The sequence below is a fragment of the Macrobrachium rosenbergii genome, chromosome 4 (assembly GCF_040412425.1).
Source record: "Macrobrachium rosenbergii isolate ZJJX-2024 chromosome 4, ASM4041242v1, whole genome shotgun sequence".
In the NCBI taxonomy this organism is placed as follows: Eukaryota; Metazoa; Arthropoda; class Malacostraca; order Decapoda; family Palaemonidae; genus Macrobrachium; species Macrobrachium rosenbergii.
Window position 1 is genome coordinate 19545001 of NC_089744.1, and position 16554 is coordinate 19561554.

General features: G+C 36.5%; 1 protein-coding gene across 2 annotated transcripts in view; it reads right to left on the reverse strand.

The window, feature by feature from the left end:
- The window catches only part of LOC136830831 (actin-3-like), a 14395-nt gene extending 1227 nt beyond the window's left edge, over positions 1-13168 (reverse strand). Inside the window, exons 1-3 of one of the 2 annotated variants that reach the window (XM_067090818.1) lie at positions 13030-13168; positions 1698-1844; positions 1-300 (exon numbers count right to left, since the gene is read on the reverse strand). The exon at positions 1-300 is cut by the window's left edge and continues 1227 nt beyond it. In XM_067090818.1, coding sequence (XP_066946919.1) covers positions 1-300; positions 1698-1823 — 426 coding nt within the window. In that variant the 5' untranslated portion in view covers positions 1824-1844; positions 13030-13168. Of the gene's footprint in view, positions 301-1697; positions 1845-3618; positions 3909-13029 lie in introns of those variants that run through there. The other variant, XM_067090811.1, reaches the window with a different exon arrangement.
- Between the last annotated feature and the right edge of the window lie 3386 nt (positions 13169-16554).

Sequence of the window (16554 nt, forward strand, 5' to 3'; positions counted from 1 at the left end):
TGAGAGTACAGCCTGGATGGAGACGTACATGGCAGGTGTGTTGAAGGTTTCAAACATGATTTGTGTCATCTTTTCACGATTGGCCTTAGGGTTCAAGGGGGCCTCTGTGAGGAGGACTGGATGTTCCTCTGGGGCAACACGGAGTTCATTGTAGAAGGTGTGGTGCCAGATTTTCTCCATGTCGTCCCAGTTAGAGACAATTCCGTGCTCGATGGGGTATTTGAGAGTGAGGATCCCCCTTTTGCTCTGGGCTTCATCGCCCACGTAGGAGTCCTTCTGGCCCATTCCTACCATCACGCCCTGGAAAATTAGTAAAGAGAAATTTCATAACTTTTCTTTTGCAGGTGCTTCTGGGTACCCCCAAACCCAATAAGAGAAAAATAATGGCTATAGTTGCACCTTTAAGGTTTTGATTCCGTGTGAAACAGTATGGATTTATTACAGGGTAGCTGCAATAGCTGGAGGTAAAGAAATAGCTGGTAGCATGTTAAGCTAAAAAAAAAGAAGAGAAAAATGGATAAAAGTATACATTAGCTTAACCAGACCACTGAGCTGATTAACAGCTCTCCTAGGGCTGGCCTGAAGGATTAGACTTATTTTACGTGGCTAAGAACCAACTGGTTACTTAGCAACGGGACCTACAGTTTACTGTCGAAAATAGAAAAATGAATAATACTGGAGCGAAATGCAACCAAGTAGACTTAAATTGAATAGAAAGTCGGTTGTGGTAGGTGACTGTGGTGAAAAAGTAAGAGCAGAGTATGTGTGACTGAGGTTAAAGTTCTGAAAGCAGATAAAAAAAATGACTGTCCACTTAAAGGTCCACTAGTTTAGTAGGAGACGGAAAGTAAGAATTTTGATGAACAAAGTCTCCATGAAAATAATAGAGCAAGAGGGAAGTAGATAACCCCATGGGGACATTGTGTCACAGTGATCAGCATTCTGTGTTAAAGTAGTTGTGTAAAATATCATAATCTATGAATTCTATAAGACAGTGTGAATATACTGATCAAAGTGTGACGCTGAGAAAAGTCAGTATTGCACGAAGGTAATATTTTGTACTAAGAATAATTCTGAATTTGCATATTGGTAGAAAAGCGTTTGTATAGGTATGAAACCACAAGTATAAATCTTACTTCACAACAGACTTGATGGAAGTCTGAAGCTTCCCTGAAGGTCACTGATCGTGTTTTTGAATATGGTTACTTTCACTACCAGAGAAAGTGAAAAAAAAAATAATTATTAGTGTTTTCTCTAACAGAAAGGCTTGTCAGTAGATATTTGTTGGCCAAAGCTTTCAGACTATAACATGTAGCAGTAATGAGAGGTTGCGTAAAGCTGGCGAAAGAAAGAATGAAATGTCTGAAAAAAGGGGAGATTTGATGAAAAGTAAGACAAGAAATAGTATAGAACTATAAGGAATTTGTTTATATGAAGGCCGATCCGATGAGGAATGCAACCATATGCACTCATTTTGTCTGAGGTTTAAGCAAAAAGGATATATAAAGGAAAAGAAAGGATAACAGCCAAAGAAAGAGATTAAAGCAACGTAAGAAAACAAACCTAAGAAATTATTTAAGAGTCTAGAGGTAGAGGAAACTAATATTAGAGACCATAAAGTTAGGAGTGCTGATTCAAAAACTGAAGAGTAGACACCATCTTCGCTCTGTACTCCGGTGCTCTATCGTGACGCTTACCTGATGGCGAGGTCTTCCGACGATGGAGGGAAAGACAGCTCGGGGGGCGTCGTCCCCGGCGAACCCAGCTTTGCACATGCCGGATCCGTTGTCTACAACCAGGGCTGCAATTTCGTCGTCACACATTTTGGAAAGAAAAGGTTATTCCTGCAAAGATGGAATAAAAGATTAACTTTTGTCGCTATGTCTGTTGCAGTAAGATTGTGAAACCTGGGATTTCACGAAATCACTGAAATTTTGGGGGGGGAATTAGTGAAATCACCAATTCACTTAGGAGCATTTGATCCCCGAGGGGCTAATACTGAACACGGCGAAACAGTGATTCAGCTGCACTCGGGGATCAAATGTATTTCGACGTGTTAAGTACTAGCCCCTCTGGGATCAAATGCTTTTCGACGTGTTAAGTACTAGCCCTCTGGGATAAAATGTGTTTCGCCGTGTTAAGTACTAGCCCCTCTGGGGTCAAATGTGCTTCGCAGTGTTAAGCACTAGCCCCTCGGGGGATCAAATGTGTTTTGCCATGTTAAGTACTATCCCCTCTGGGAGCAAATGTTTTTTTTGCCGTGTTAAGTACTAGCCCCTAGGGATCAAATGTCCCTAAGTGAATTGGTGATTTCACGAATTCCCTGAAAATTTCAGGGATTTCGTGAACTGTAACATTATCATATTAGTTATTTACTGATAAAAACTGCCTTTTTGTTGATTAGTGTTCTCACATTCATACAGAACGGTGGAATTTTACACGAACTAGGTTCTGCGGAATAAAAGAAAAGAAAATAAGGCCGAACAGAGAGGAAAATGGCATTAAATATAAAGGAAAACTCATCAATACACAAATGAAACTGTAACATTTAGCTTCATTCTAATTAAAACCAAATGCAATATCTTTTGATTATCACGCAAAAATATTCTCTATGACTCCTTACCCACTTATATGATATTTTCGTCTTTACATTTCTTAATGTTTATTCGTATCCACTAGAACGTTTTAGCATCAACCATCCCTTCACATGATTTCTAAGGTACTACTACTACTACTACTACTACTACTACTACTACTACTACTACTACTACTAGTTGTAGTAGTAGTGGTAAAACATTTCATTATAATAACTCGCTTTCCATCTCAATTGTCTATTGTACTTCATCACCACGCTAAGGTTTTTCATCTTTTTTTTTATCGAGGGTTCAAGCTTTCTACAGAAGTCTATAAAATCTATTGATTTTGTGTGAGTGTTCATGTATTTGTTTTGATTATATAGATGCTGGTTTATTGAAACATATCCATAACCTGTTTATTACAAAATTTGATTTTCTTAACAAGATTGAAATTTTTGGCGTCAGCAGCCATTGATGTTGAGACACCAGTATAATACTATATCCCCAATTCAGTCTGTTATATATAATGCTGTATAAACACATGCTATATGTATACATGTGTATATATGATCAACATCACAAAAAATCGTGATGTATATGTGCACATGCACTCAAGGATATGGAACAGTGGGTGCAAAACCGGACCGGTTTCACTTTCAGTATTCTTAGACAAAATTTCCCTGACATACCTCTCCGTATGTATGTATGTATGTATGTATGTATGTATGTATGTATGTATGTATGTATGTATGTATGTATGTATGTATGTATGTATGTACGTACGTATGTATATCACTGGAATATACCGCTGATAAAAACAATTTATCATAGTGAATAGATATAAAATATTATATGTACTGAATCAAACTCCCTACGATCTTTCCCAAGGTCTGTTTTATACGCAAAATCACATAAGCAAAATGTATCTTCCACACTGACTTCTTGATTTTAAATCAATCAGTCCAGACCAATAATATATAGGACTCCTACCCTCATGGCTAGGAAGGGTACACGAATTGAAGAAAAGAGAGAAAAAACTTACTGGTTTAGTTTTCAAGAGGACGAGAGTAATGGTTAGGCCTCTGCTAGCAAGGGCAGTCTCATTAATCGGCACCTGATGTAACCCTTATATATCGGCCTACGTCATTCAGGCGCCATTTCCGTCGGTCAGTTTATTGTTTGCCTTACATAGCAATACTTACAATGTGGTTCAGCGCATTGCGGAAACTAAGCGGAAGTTTATATTGATTATAATATAATGATACCCGAGCTTCTATCTAACGGTAGAATGTTTATAGATCAACATAAAACTAAAAATGCAAACATGAGATTTCACATGATTGTCAGCTTTAGGATTTATATCATTGTGGGCGTCTATTTAATGCGATGGAATCAGGGCGAACAACAGTTTTGTTATCAACTAGATAAACTGATTTCGTGGTATCTTTACGCAAGAGGTATTAGTAAAGTAAATCTTTTTATGACATATTTCAAAATATAATTCAATAAAATACTTTGTTTACTGAAATATTTCATAGGGAATGTTGAATGGTAAAACAAATATTTTGTTGAACGTGGCTATTACTAACGAATTATTGAACAAAAATAGTTTGCTATTGAAACATTAACTTAAAAGATTTTTTTTTATCAAGCAAAACGTATTGATAAAGTTACGGTCTGTTGGAATTTTCCTAAATAATATCTGGCTCAGCAAAATAGTTTTGATACAAAAAATGATTTAACCAGAATAATTAAAGTACAATAATGTAGTTTAAAAATAGATAAATAAAAAATCATGCGCTCTGAAGACAAATGTGTTTAACATGATGAATTCTAATGGTGTTGAAGAAAATATATGTAGTGAACAAAATGTTTTAGGAACAGGTGCATAATCTGGTGAAATATCCTTCTAAATGTTTATTAACTTACAAAATATTTTCGGTAAACAGCTAAAGTTTTCTATTCGAGAAACTTTAAATGAGGCTTAATTTCATTCATTACTACTCTTACCGCGACCGTTACCCTCATAATAAGTCTATCATAATTTTGACAAATAACTTAAAATATCTACTGATGTTCCAAGTATTTAAAATTGCAACGCTTTATGAAAAAGAAAAGGCTGTGTAAATGTTCATCATTATTTTTGCTCATCATTGCATATATTGTTAAGTAATTTTGACAGGTAATTTTATGAGGTTTTACAACAATTTTGAATACTGACGAAAAGTCTGATTCATTTTTTGATTCAATCTTACAATGAAAAAGATAGAAAAGATGACATTTAAAGAACGTTTATATATCACAACGTACACGTGAACTGACGCCTCAGAATTACCACTTCCGATAAGCGACCGGAAGGCTGGTCAGATAAGTTAACGAAATTGACAAGCGGAAAAGCAAGTCTGTTGTTCTTAATCTTAGACTTCCTGCGCTCTTCATTCCGATAGCTATCGCAATGCTTGGTTTATCGACATCAAGCCGCCATCTAAAGACAACTGCATAGCGAGATTAAAAACCATCGCAGAAATCATCTTAAACCAAGTAATGTTTTGGAAGTTTACTCTAGGTACGCTGACGATGCGTGACAGGTTTCGTTTGCCAAAGGGTGCAAGTAGGGAAAAGAAAGCCAAATTGCTTTGGGTGCATCTGACATGCACTAGATTTTTTCTGCCCGGGGCAAAAACTCAAATTTGAAGTCAGTCTGAAGGGCCATAAAAGAGAGTCATCAAATTTTATATTTCCAAATGTGGAAATGCAAAAGGACTCTGCCATGCGAGCTCTGATGGGCACTAGAACTCACCTCCCCTTGTAAGAAACTGGTTAGAACTATAGTAATAGCAATTACCAAAATCAAATATTTCTCAGGGTCTGGAAGAAAACTCTTGAAAATTTTGTAGAGCGAAAACTTCAGTTAATGCGGAGAAGGGATTATTAATAAGAGGACAAAAATGGTAAAACAGAAATTGTCAACATGAAAAATTTATTGAGGATCGATGAAATGTATCTCGGTAAAACAGTTAACCTAACTGAATGATAGCTTTCTATCCTTTTGTTGTTGCAGTAACTGAGGGTTTGGCATGGACAAGCAAAACATCGTGTAGGAAAAAAGCAGATAGCACAAAGAAAGAGAAAAATTGAAGTCAACATGTGTGGTTTGTGTTTTATATTGACAACTCAAGACCTCACTCTGATGACTTCAGATTGTCAGCCACTCACTTGTGCAGGCACCCTGGGGACCAGAAGCTGTAAATATCTTCATTCTGCTGTTGCACATGGGTTCTCTGGTGATAAGGCAATGAAATCCACATTTTCTTGATGTCCTGGAATGTCTCCCTTAGTAACACCAAATGTCTTACTACAATGTCAGCTTTACATTTAGTTTAGACATTATGATATCTTCCTGGTCAGTACCAGAGGTAGCCTGATATAAGACAAAAGCGTCCATGTCCTCTAGATATGCTCAGTGCCAAGTGTCTTTTGTTTTAAGAAGTTAGTGTTCCTATTCTTATTAGATTCCAGAATGCCATCCTGTTCAGTGCCACTTGTCTTTCATTATAAGGCATTAGCATTCCATTCTGTTGATGTGCTATGAGGCCGCCTTGCTTGGTTACATATCTTTTGTTATTGGGCATTACCATCCACTTTCTGTCAAGGAGCGATGATATGTCCCTGTCCAGTGGTGGGTTGATTTTCTAATATAGCAGTCGCATCGACATTCTGCTCAGGTACAATGATGTCACCTTGCCAGTGCCGTAGGTCTTTTGCTATGAAGCATTGCCATCCCAGCATGTTAAGGGACTGCGCTATTAACCTATCCTATGCCACACATCTTTTGTATTATGAAGCTAACATCTCCGTATTGAGGTGTCATGTTATCACCCCGTCTAATGCAAAAGGTCCCTTGTTATATGGGACTAACACCTACATGCTGGTTAGGTGCCATAATGTTCCCATGTCCATTGCTTCAGGTCCTATATTATAAAAACAAATATTCATGTTCCGTTGAGTTACCATGATGTTAACCGTCCAGTTACAGCTCATTTGCTCTATGGTGCTACCTGTCATATAGCAAATGGTGCCACACTCTCCTGTTCAGGAACTACTTTGTCACCTTATCTCAGGATATCCGATGCCACAAGGCTTTTGTTAAATGGCACTAACACCCACATTTTGATCAGGTGTCACGATATCACCTGATCCAGTGACACAAGTCTGTTTTTAAACAACGCCATCGTCTACATTCTGTTTCAGCATCCAGTAACTATTGAGGTCCTGTAACGTCATTCTCCCCAGTGCCACTGTTTTTTTATCTTCTGTAAAGCTCTAGCACCATATGACGAAAAAATTGTGAATCTGGGCAAGGAAAAATGGTTACATCTAAACAGAGTGCAGAAACTAGAGTTTTACAGAAAAAAAAACAGTGGCACTAGGAAGGATGGCTTATGAGACCTCAGCAGAGGCTGGAGGTTAGAACAGAATGAAGAAAACAGTGTCGTACATAAACAGACTTTTGTTACTGGAATGGGTGATATCATGGCACCTGATCAAACTGTGGGTGCTAACACCATTTACCAAAAGACTGGTGGCATTGGATACATTGACATAGTAGCAGCTGAACAGAATGTGGATGCTAGCAAAATGTAACTGAATAGTTTTGGCAATGAATTTATAGCATGCCACTTTGTCTAATGCCACAGGCCTCTTGTTTTTCTGTAAGGCACTAGCTTCCACATTCTGTTGAGTGCCATGACACCACCATACTCAGTGCCAAAAGCTTTTGTTATATATGGTAGTCACGTTTTGTTCAGGTACCTTTGTTATACAGTGTTAGCATTCACAGGATTTTTTTTTTCAAGAAACTAGTACCCATAATCTGTTTAGATGTTACGATGTCGCTCTGCCCATTGCCACAGGTATTTTGCTATAATGAACTACCATCCACATTATGTTAAGGTGCCACAATGTTACACTAGCCAGTACCACAAGACATTCGTTACAAGGCATTTGTACCCATATACTCTTCAGATGCCAAAGTGTCACTCTGTCCATTATCACAGGTCTTTAGTTGTAGGATGATAACATCCACTTTTATTTAGGGGTCAATCCTGCCCTATGCTAGAGGTCTAATCCATAGTTTTCGAGGTTGCTGAGATGAATAGTGACACTCCCAGTGCCCTTTAAGTCCAAGTTCAGTACCGATAGGAATGGGGGGTGAGAAGGGGTGAAATATAAAATGTCAAAAATGCTGGGCAATGTAAATGAAGCAACTATCTTAACAGGAAAGGGAGAGGAAGTGAGAGAGAGAGTAGAGGGGTGTTGGGAGGAGGAGAGAGAGAGAGAGAGAGAGAGAGAGAGAGAGAGAGAGAGAGAGAGAGAGAGAGAGAGTTTATCAATTGTCATTCAGAGTTTTCTTGAGCAGTGCCAGGTTGGTCAGCTAGTATATATATATATATATATATATATATATATATATATATATATATATATATATATATATATATATATATATATATATATATATATGTGTGTGTGTGTGTATTTATATTTGATAGTTTTATTACTAATTGGCACATGTATCTCCATATATTAAAACATTAGGTCACAAATTAACCTTAATATCAAATTCACTTTACACTGGTAGTAACTTACAGTCAAAGGAAAAGAATTGCATGTGATATGTGCATGCACCCCGGCCAGGACGTCGAACGTATGCTTTTTCATTTTGATAAAGAGATTTGATAATCTTAGCTGTACATATTCCTGTCGAATTCAGATTCATTACTTTGAATCGATGTGGCAAAGGAGTGTCCCTTTTCTTTCAGCATCTTTGCCAGGTACTACGTATATTAGGATGTACCCACAGATATCCAAGAACTGGCAGGCTCAAGGTATATAGTATAAATCATGATAATAAGTGAGAAATGAATAAAACAGTCCCCTGATTCAATGATAATTACCACGGTTGGCATTGTAAATGGACTGTGTACCAAACATTCTGAACATGACTTATGTCATCTTATTGTGGTGACATCTGGGATTGATGGGTACCTCCAAAAGACAGCAGAATAATGAGCTTGAATATGTTCATGCATATAAAATACTACAAGTCAATGTAGGTGGTAATCATAGTAAAGACGTGGTGATTCTATATTTAATCACATACTGCAAAACTGGAATGAGGCTTCGAAAGCCAAGGTGTATAGGTATGAGTCCATACATGAATTTGAACACTCTTATGTAGAGTTCTTTGCCATAAATGGTGCTGGTGACATGTGTCCTGCACTGGTGTCACAGAATATTGTTTCCCCCATGGCCCAAAAAGTTGACGTCTTTCCGTTTCAGATTCATTATGGAGTGGCGATAGTCATGTGTTCTGGAATCCTGTTATTAGACTTTGGCCAGTTCCTTGTAGTTTATTCCTAGTGAAACCAAGTTCATTTCTATTCTTGATACACGGAATATGTCTTACCAAGCATCCAGATTCAGTGACTGCTGACAGTTGGTGTTGTTGATGGTCAGAGTATGCATCCTGTTTTTGAGTGAGGGCACGTTCGGTATTTTTTTTCCTCTATTGTTATTTTCTGATTGAAGAAACTGAAGGGTTTAGTGGTACAGTTGAATTTTTCCTCGTGACAGCAGTCACTGCAACGCGGCCAGCATTTGGGACAAGTGGGAGGCTGGCCCAGGAGTTAGGATATTCCAGTGTTGTGGTGTTGGCGAGTCCTTTCCTGGTTGCTTTGGGGCCATCTGGCAGGGAGAAGGGGCCCACATGAGCGTTTTGACATAGCAGCTGAGGTTGTCATAGAGTGTGGTTATAATTTTGGCGATGTTGGGAAGAAATCTATGGTAGTGCTTTACCTTCTCATGAATTCTCGGAGTTCTTTTATGGTTTTAAGCAGTTTTCAGAAACTTGACGGCTCAGGAGTTCGATAGTTAGGTGCTCCTGTGTTGCATTTGTCAGGAGCGATGATTAGGCTGTTGTCCCTTAGGAAAGTTAATGCAGTCCTGATAATATGTTGTTGGTATTTTATTTTTCTCGGTGTCTGAAGAATATATATACTGTAAGTTATCGCCATAGGAGATGCAGAAATGAAGGTCTCCCAGGATGTTATCCTTCAGCCTCTGGAATCTAGTCTCGGAATTCTGGGCGACGAAAGTTAAGTAATTGCAGGTGTATACTTCCAAGGGTGTAATGATTGCTGTTTTCAGGATATTGTTTTTTGGACTGGTACTTCGAGGTATCCCTTCGTTAGGTTGAAGTTGGAGAAGGTTCTTGCCCCATTGAAGGTGGATATGATGTCTGCCATGTTGGACAGTGGGCAACGGTAAGTTCTGTTCTGAAGGTTCAGTCACCTGTAGTCTCCATATGGCTGGAGCCCCTCTGGCAAAGGCCCATCCATCCTATGTCTCTGCGGGTCTTTTTAGCTGCAAATAATGACCCTTCTTTGTCAAAACGACTGTTGACTAATGCAAAAACTGACCTCAATGATCTAGCATGAACTGCAGTGGGTGAAGATGACCTCCTTATGCCACTAAGTAGAATGAATATCTTTTTGAAGTAAACATCCTTAAATGAACAAAAGTCACCACTTCTCACCATGAATGGAGATCTTGGCTTGCTTGACTTTGTTGAAGGGGGTTAGATACTCAGGGAATTAAGTACATCATCTTTTCTATCTGTAGTACCAGATCTGATAAAGGTAGCGTTTTCTGTATTCTTTTATCATCCCCGTTTCATCTGTAATTACAAAAGAAAGTTCATTCCTTTAGCTCTAGAAAGTGCTGTCAATGAGTAACTCTTCCCTTAGGTGCTGAGTGGGTAATAACTAGAACATAAGTCATACTAAGCACGCTAAAAACCTGGTATCGCGCGCTTCTCTATCTGGTAACAATTTAATATCTGTGACTCAGCACCAACGTAACAACAGAGGATGTGGCCACTTGACTAGATTAGTCAGCTTGTAGAGATAAGGGGTATCATGAATATTTTTTCACTTTGTCAACGCTGTTAGGAAATTTATAACCATAATCACATGTATTCTTATTGAGTATTCTTTTAATTCAAGACAATACTTATCACACATACACATATATATATATACATACATATATATATATATATATATATATATATATATATATATATATATATATATATATATATATATATATATATATGTATATGAGTGTGTGTGCTTGCATGTGTGTGGGCGCGCACGTTGTGTGTGTGTGTAGCTTTTGTATTTGCATATAAAATTCCATGTGCATCATATGTTAGTTTCCTTACATGCAAATAGTAAGCATGTATTATAAATATACATTTAAAAAACTGTTCACATTTTAATATTTGGAATTTTCTCGTTGTCTTTAGATTCTAGTTTGATTATGAACAAGCCGGAGGAAATTTCCATAATGCATGAAAAAACTGAATTTCAATATTTATTAATGCATGAATAACATTTTACACAATTGATTGATGACTTTCTATACCGTTTCAACTCTGTAACGAATTCTAGTTTCAACTATTTGTTAAAAGCTAGAAAATGGTAAATCATGGAGTATAACACTGATTAAATCAGTAGTTCAAAAACTGTCGAATTTACATTGAATTCATTTGTCAGATGTAGCCTATGCATACTTTCACCTCTGCAGACATGAAGTTCTGTTCATTCAAATTTATGTAGAGTAAGATTTCATTTCGCTTGAGATGTTATGTGCTTTAGTTACTGCCTGTCAGTTTCTGTATGACTGAATGACAGTTCATGCAAGTTTCTGTATATTAAACATTTTGCTTAGTTAATTGTATGCAAAATTAAAATTAAACTTCCATGTACCTAGAGTTATGTATACAAGTACTTCTTCATCTTCATATTTTATTAACTCATTAATTATTGACTGGCTTAATTATGGTCGATTTAGGTTTCTGTATCATAAAGTTCTTCGTGTTTGAATTTCTGACTTTTAAATTTCTTTATAGTCACATTTCTGAGTACTCTAATTTGGGTATGCTCCAATTTCTGTTTGTTTAGACATCTAAATCCGTAAATTTCCACACATTAGAATAATTACCTAATACTTAATTTTTCCAAAATTGTTTGAATACTGTAATTTTTTTATTTTTGCGTAGATATACACTTGATAAATGCACCCGTTTCTTTTAACAGAAACAAAATCAATCTCAAGAGACTTTCTTTTGTGACAAGAAAATATCAGAGATTTAGGCATCAATTACATCAACGCATTTAGTCAACTTTCGCTCATATAATGAACACCTACGATTCTGATATTACGATTACAAGAATGATGAATATAAATTCACCTTTATCTGTAAGGGATAGTTCATCGAATATAACCTCATTATAGAGAACACAGATATCGTCTTTTGACATCAAATATATGCCACTGATAAGGTCTCTTATCCCACTCTCGCTTTGGAAACGTAACCTAATAAGGTAGTTGTGTCGATTTGTGACCAAATAAGGCAATGTGCTCTGGCCTTTATCAGGTGTTTGGAGCTGTTTTCTGGGTTAGAAGGAGCGAGAGGGGGTGGGGGAGTTGGGTTGGGTTGAGTGGAAGGCTGAGGATTGCTGTGAACCGCCCCAGTTATCAGATACTTATCTGAATGAATCGGATAAACACAATGCCTGAATGTTCTGGCGTATGTGATTTATAGCCTGGCACTATGTTCTGGGGGGTCGCAGAGGCTCACTCTGTAGGCAATTGTCATATTTTCTCCTTTTTCTAAGAGTAGTGTTTATATATATATGTATATATATATATATATAATATATATATATATACATACATATATATATATATATATATATATATATATACACACACACACACACACACACATATATATATATATATATATATATATATATATATATATATATATATATATATATATATATATTCTTACAAATGTCAACTAGCAATGGAGATGTTCTCTTACCTGAGATGTGTCTGCATCCAACATGGGGTCAATATTCATAATAAGAAAGGAAGATATCCCAAAGTTTAGCTTAATTGAGGCTTTAAGGGAAGATCAACGTCTAACTTAATTAGTTATAATTACGTAAAATCAGAAGAGTAGCAAAAGAGAGCTCTAAGCACTGGTTCCTTGGCACCTTGTTTACGTTAACTGACGAACAAGGGTGCCACAAACATCCAGATTATACTCTGAGAGAATCTCTTAAAAGGTGATTAATGACATATACTGGGACTGTGGATTATGTTACGTAAACAGGTACAGTGCCACGATTATACAGCTCCTATCCTGCTGAAATCTTCTCAAAGTTGATTGATGAAAGGGGAGGTATTGTGGGACAGTAGAGAGAGACACAGCAGTACATGCACCTATTCTGCAATATAGAAATGCACACGATCACTTCAGGTTGTTACAGCGAAGTCATTTTAGAATATAATGCACACTGGGAGTGATACTTACGAGCAATTTAACACAAGTAACGTTAACACCAATTCATTAAGGCATTTAAGAGGATTGCAAGGGAGGAAACGAGCAGTGGGAAATACAGCTGCCGAAATAACTTTCCAAAACCACACAGTACTTGAATTCCTGGGACAAGGAGTCTTGGAGGTAGAGCCAGTTGGGAGCTTCGTCAACAGCGACACCGACGGCTTGCACAAATGCGGCACTGGTTCGGCCAACCAAGGACAGATAGGTTCTCTGTGGGTGGTCGGCGGGTGCCGATCGACGAGGAGTCTGCTTCCCATGGAGGTCTGCCCAATACTGCTTCTGCTTGACCTCTGACCTCCTCGTTATATGCCTTCCATTCCCTGGCTCAGAGCCGTATATAGTTAGTGACCTTGCCTGAGTGGTTCCGAGCATGGCCAAACTCTCTCTATATACGGCTCTGCCCTGGCTTTTTGGTTTGGGTCCGAGGAGCGGGAATCCCGTTACTCGGGCTTTCTGGCAATTCAAGCGTTCTGTCCTTGTTTTTCGGTTTGCCTGGAATATCGAGAGCATCTCGGCAGAAGGAAGAATTCAACGGAAATGGGACAACTGAGAGGTCGTTAAGAGGGAGGGAGGTCTAGGATGGACTAATTTATAATTGGTGCTAGGTGCAGCCTGAAAGAATCTTACTGGCTTCTGTGTGGGTTGCTAGATTCCATCGTGATATGTACTTGTTGGGAAAGTGAACTGTTGAAAAGCAGAGGGCTCAGGACGAGTATTCATTATTCATAAATACTCTTAGCAACATACATGCATATTTATATTTATGTAAGCATTAATCTCTCTCTCTCTCTCTCTCTCTCTCTCTCTCTCTCTCTCTCTCTCTCTCTCTCTATATATATATATATATATATATATATATATATATATATATATATATATATATATATATATATATATCTAATATAACGAGCCCATAAAAACGCCAAGAGGTAGACAGTTGATGCTATATATATATATATATATATATATATATATATATATATATATATATATATATATATATATATATATATATATATTATATCTGATAAAAGGAGCCCATAAAAATGCTAAAAGGTAGAAAGTTAATGCTATATATTTCAGAGAACAAGTGTCTCCCTCTATAGGCAGGTAATGAATGAAATAAGAGTTACAGAAAAGTGGTATTTATACCAAGAGTCCCATAGATCAGCCGTTACATCAGTCCAGTTGACAGCTTCTTAATCTTCTTAATTGGTGGCTGGAGGAAGATTTTGCCTCTAATATCTGAGTCCTAATCTCCTTTTGAGAGGTTCATCGTATTTCTTTGTTTAATCATTGCTGATTCTACCATCTGGCTTTTGATCCGACAATTGCTGCTATAAATACGTGACAAATTCTAGTTTTTTCCGTGATTATGGTTATTTATGTGGTTGAAAATAGCTGAGCTCTGTTGGCCATACCTTACTGAATGTTTATGTTGTATTAATCTCTGGGGGAGTGATTTACCTGTAAAACCTATGTAGGATTGGTCACAGTCGAGGTAAGGGATTACGTATACGCCTGTGCCTTTGGGGACTGGCTTTTGTTGGACGTTAATTAGGGATTTGGCTAAGGTATTGGGGTAGGTAAAAGCAAAAGGATTAGAGTTTCCAAGTGTCTGCGTCAGCGTCTTAATACTGTCCTTATGGCTCGCTTTCTCAATTCTATGGTCAGGTTACTTTAAAGATGACAAATGCTTACGGATCAGTTCAATTTCCTTTTCCAGGAAATCCGGGGAGCAAATCTGTAAGTCTCTTAAGAACAAATTGCTGGCTATGCCAATCTTAATGGAAATGTCATGATAACTAAAATAGAGAATATATGAAAGTTAAAATGGTGATTTTCTGTATATGGTAAATTTGTATTCTGTCGTGTCTCTAATCACTAAAACATCAAGAAAATGAATTTTGTTCTCCGTTTCCCATTCAACTTTGAATTTGATGCTGGGCACCAATGCATTTAATTTTGAAAGGGATTCTTTGAAATTACCCCACCCATCATCCCAAAATGTTAGGATATCATCTACATATCTCATCCACAGCATGTCTTTAGGTTTTATTGCATTCATTATTACAGTTTCAAAATATTCTACGTATAGGTTGGCTAAGACAGGACTTAAAGGGCTGCCCATGCTGCACCCGAAGTTTTGTTTATAGAATGACTCCCCGAATGAAAAGACGCTGTTTGATATATATAATTCAACTAGCTTTATTTTATCTAGGGCTGGTGGGAAATGATCTGAATAGGGGTCTAATTTTTCTCTCAAAAACTATAGAATGTCCTGTACTGGTACTTTTGTGAATAGGGAATCTACATCTGAGCTTAAAAGTTTTATGTTATGAAGTGGTATTTGTGCTTCTTTGACTTTGTGACAGAAATCCCCGGAATGTTTAATGGAATTGGGAGAAAATGTGCCTAAGTATATCTTAGTTTAACCAGACCACTGAGCTGATTAACAGCTCTCCTAGAGAGGGCTGGCACGAAGGATTGGATTTATTTTACGTGGCTAAGAACCAACTGGTTACCTAGCAACGGGACCTACAGCTTATTGTGGAATCCGAATCACTTTATGACAAGAAATGAATTTCTATCACCAGAAATAGATTCCTAATTCTTCATTGGCCGGTCGGAGAATCGAACGCTGGGCCAACAGCATGCTAGTCGAGAGCTCTACCTACCCTCCAATGAAGAACTACACAAAATATATATATATATATATATATATATATATATATATATATATATATATACATATATATATATATATATATATATATATATATATATATATATATATATATATATATATATATATATATATATATATATATATATATATATTTACACATACATTCATATAAGAATTTTGTCACCTATACACGCATACGTGCGTGACTTTTTCATACTCACAACTATTAAGCCACAAATATAATTTATTATCCATTTCACTATACCTAGGGAATAATTTCCACCTAAAGGGAATAACTGATGAGTTCTTCGTCATTGGCAGGATTCGAACCCTCGCCTGGTTCATAAACAAAGTTAGACAGTGACTTTGACCACTGACTATATATATATATATATATATATATATATATATATATATATATATGTACTATATATATATATGTACTTATGTATATATATATATATATATATATATATATATATATATATATATATATATATATATATATATATATATATATATATATATATATATAATGGCTTAATTTACAGGAAGAGATGTTTTACAGTACAGTTAAAGAACAAAAATAAGAAGTATAATAAATAATAATTTTGATTTGATATATTATCTGTTGGCAAAGAAACGTTAATAACCAAATAAATATGAAAATTTAGGAATAAGTAAAAAAAAGAACACGTAAAGTATTATAAATGAATATTAAAGACACAGTATGAAAAATGAATTAAAAGATAAAAAGAAATTAATTCATGTGCTATACCTATAGTCTTAACACGAAGTATTTTCAT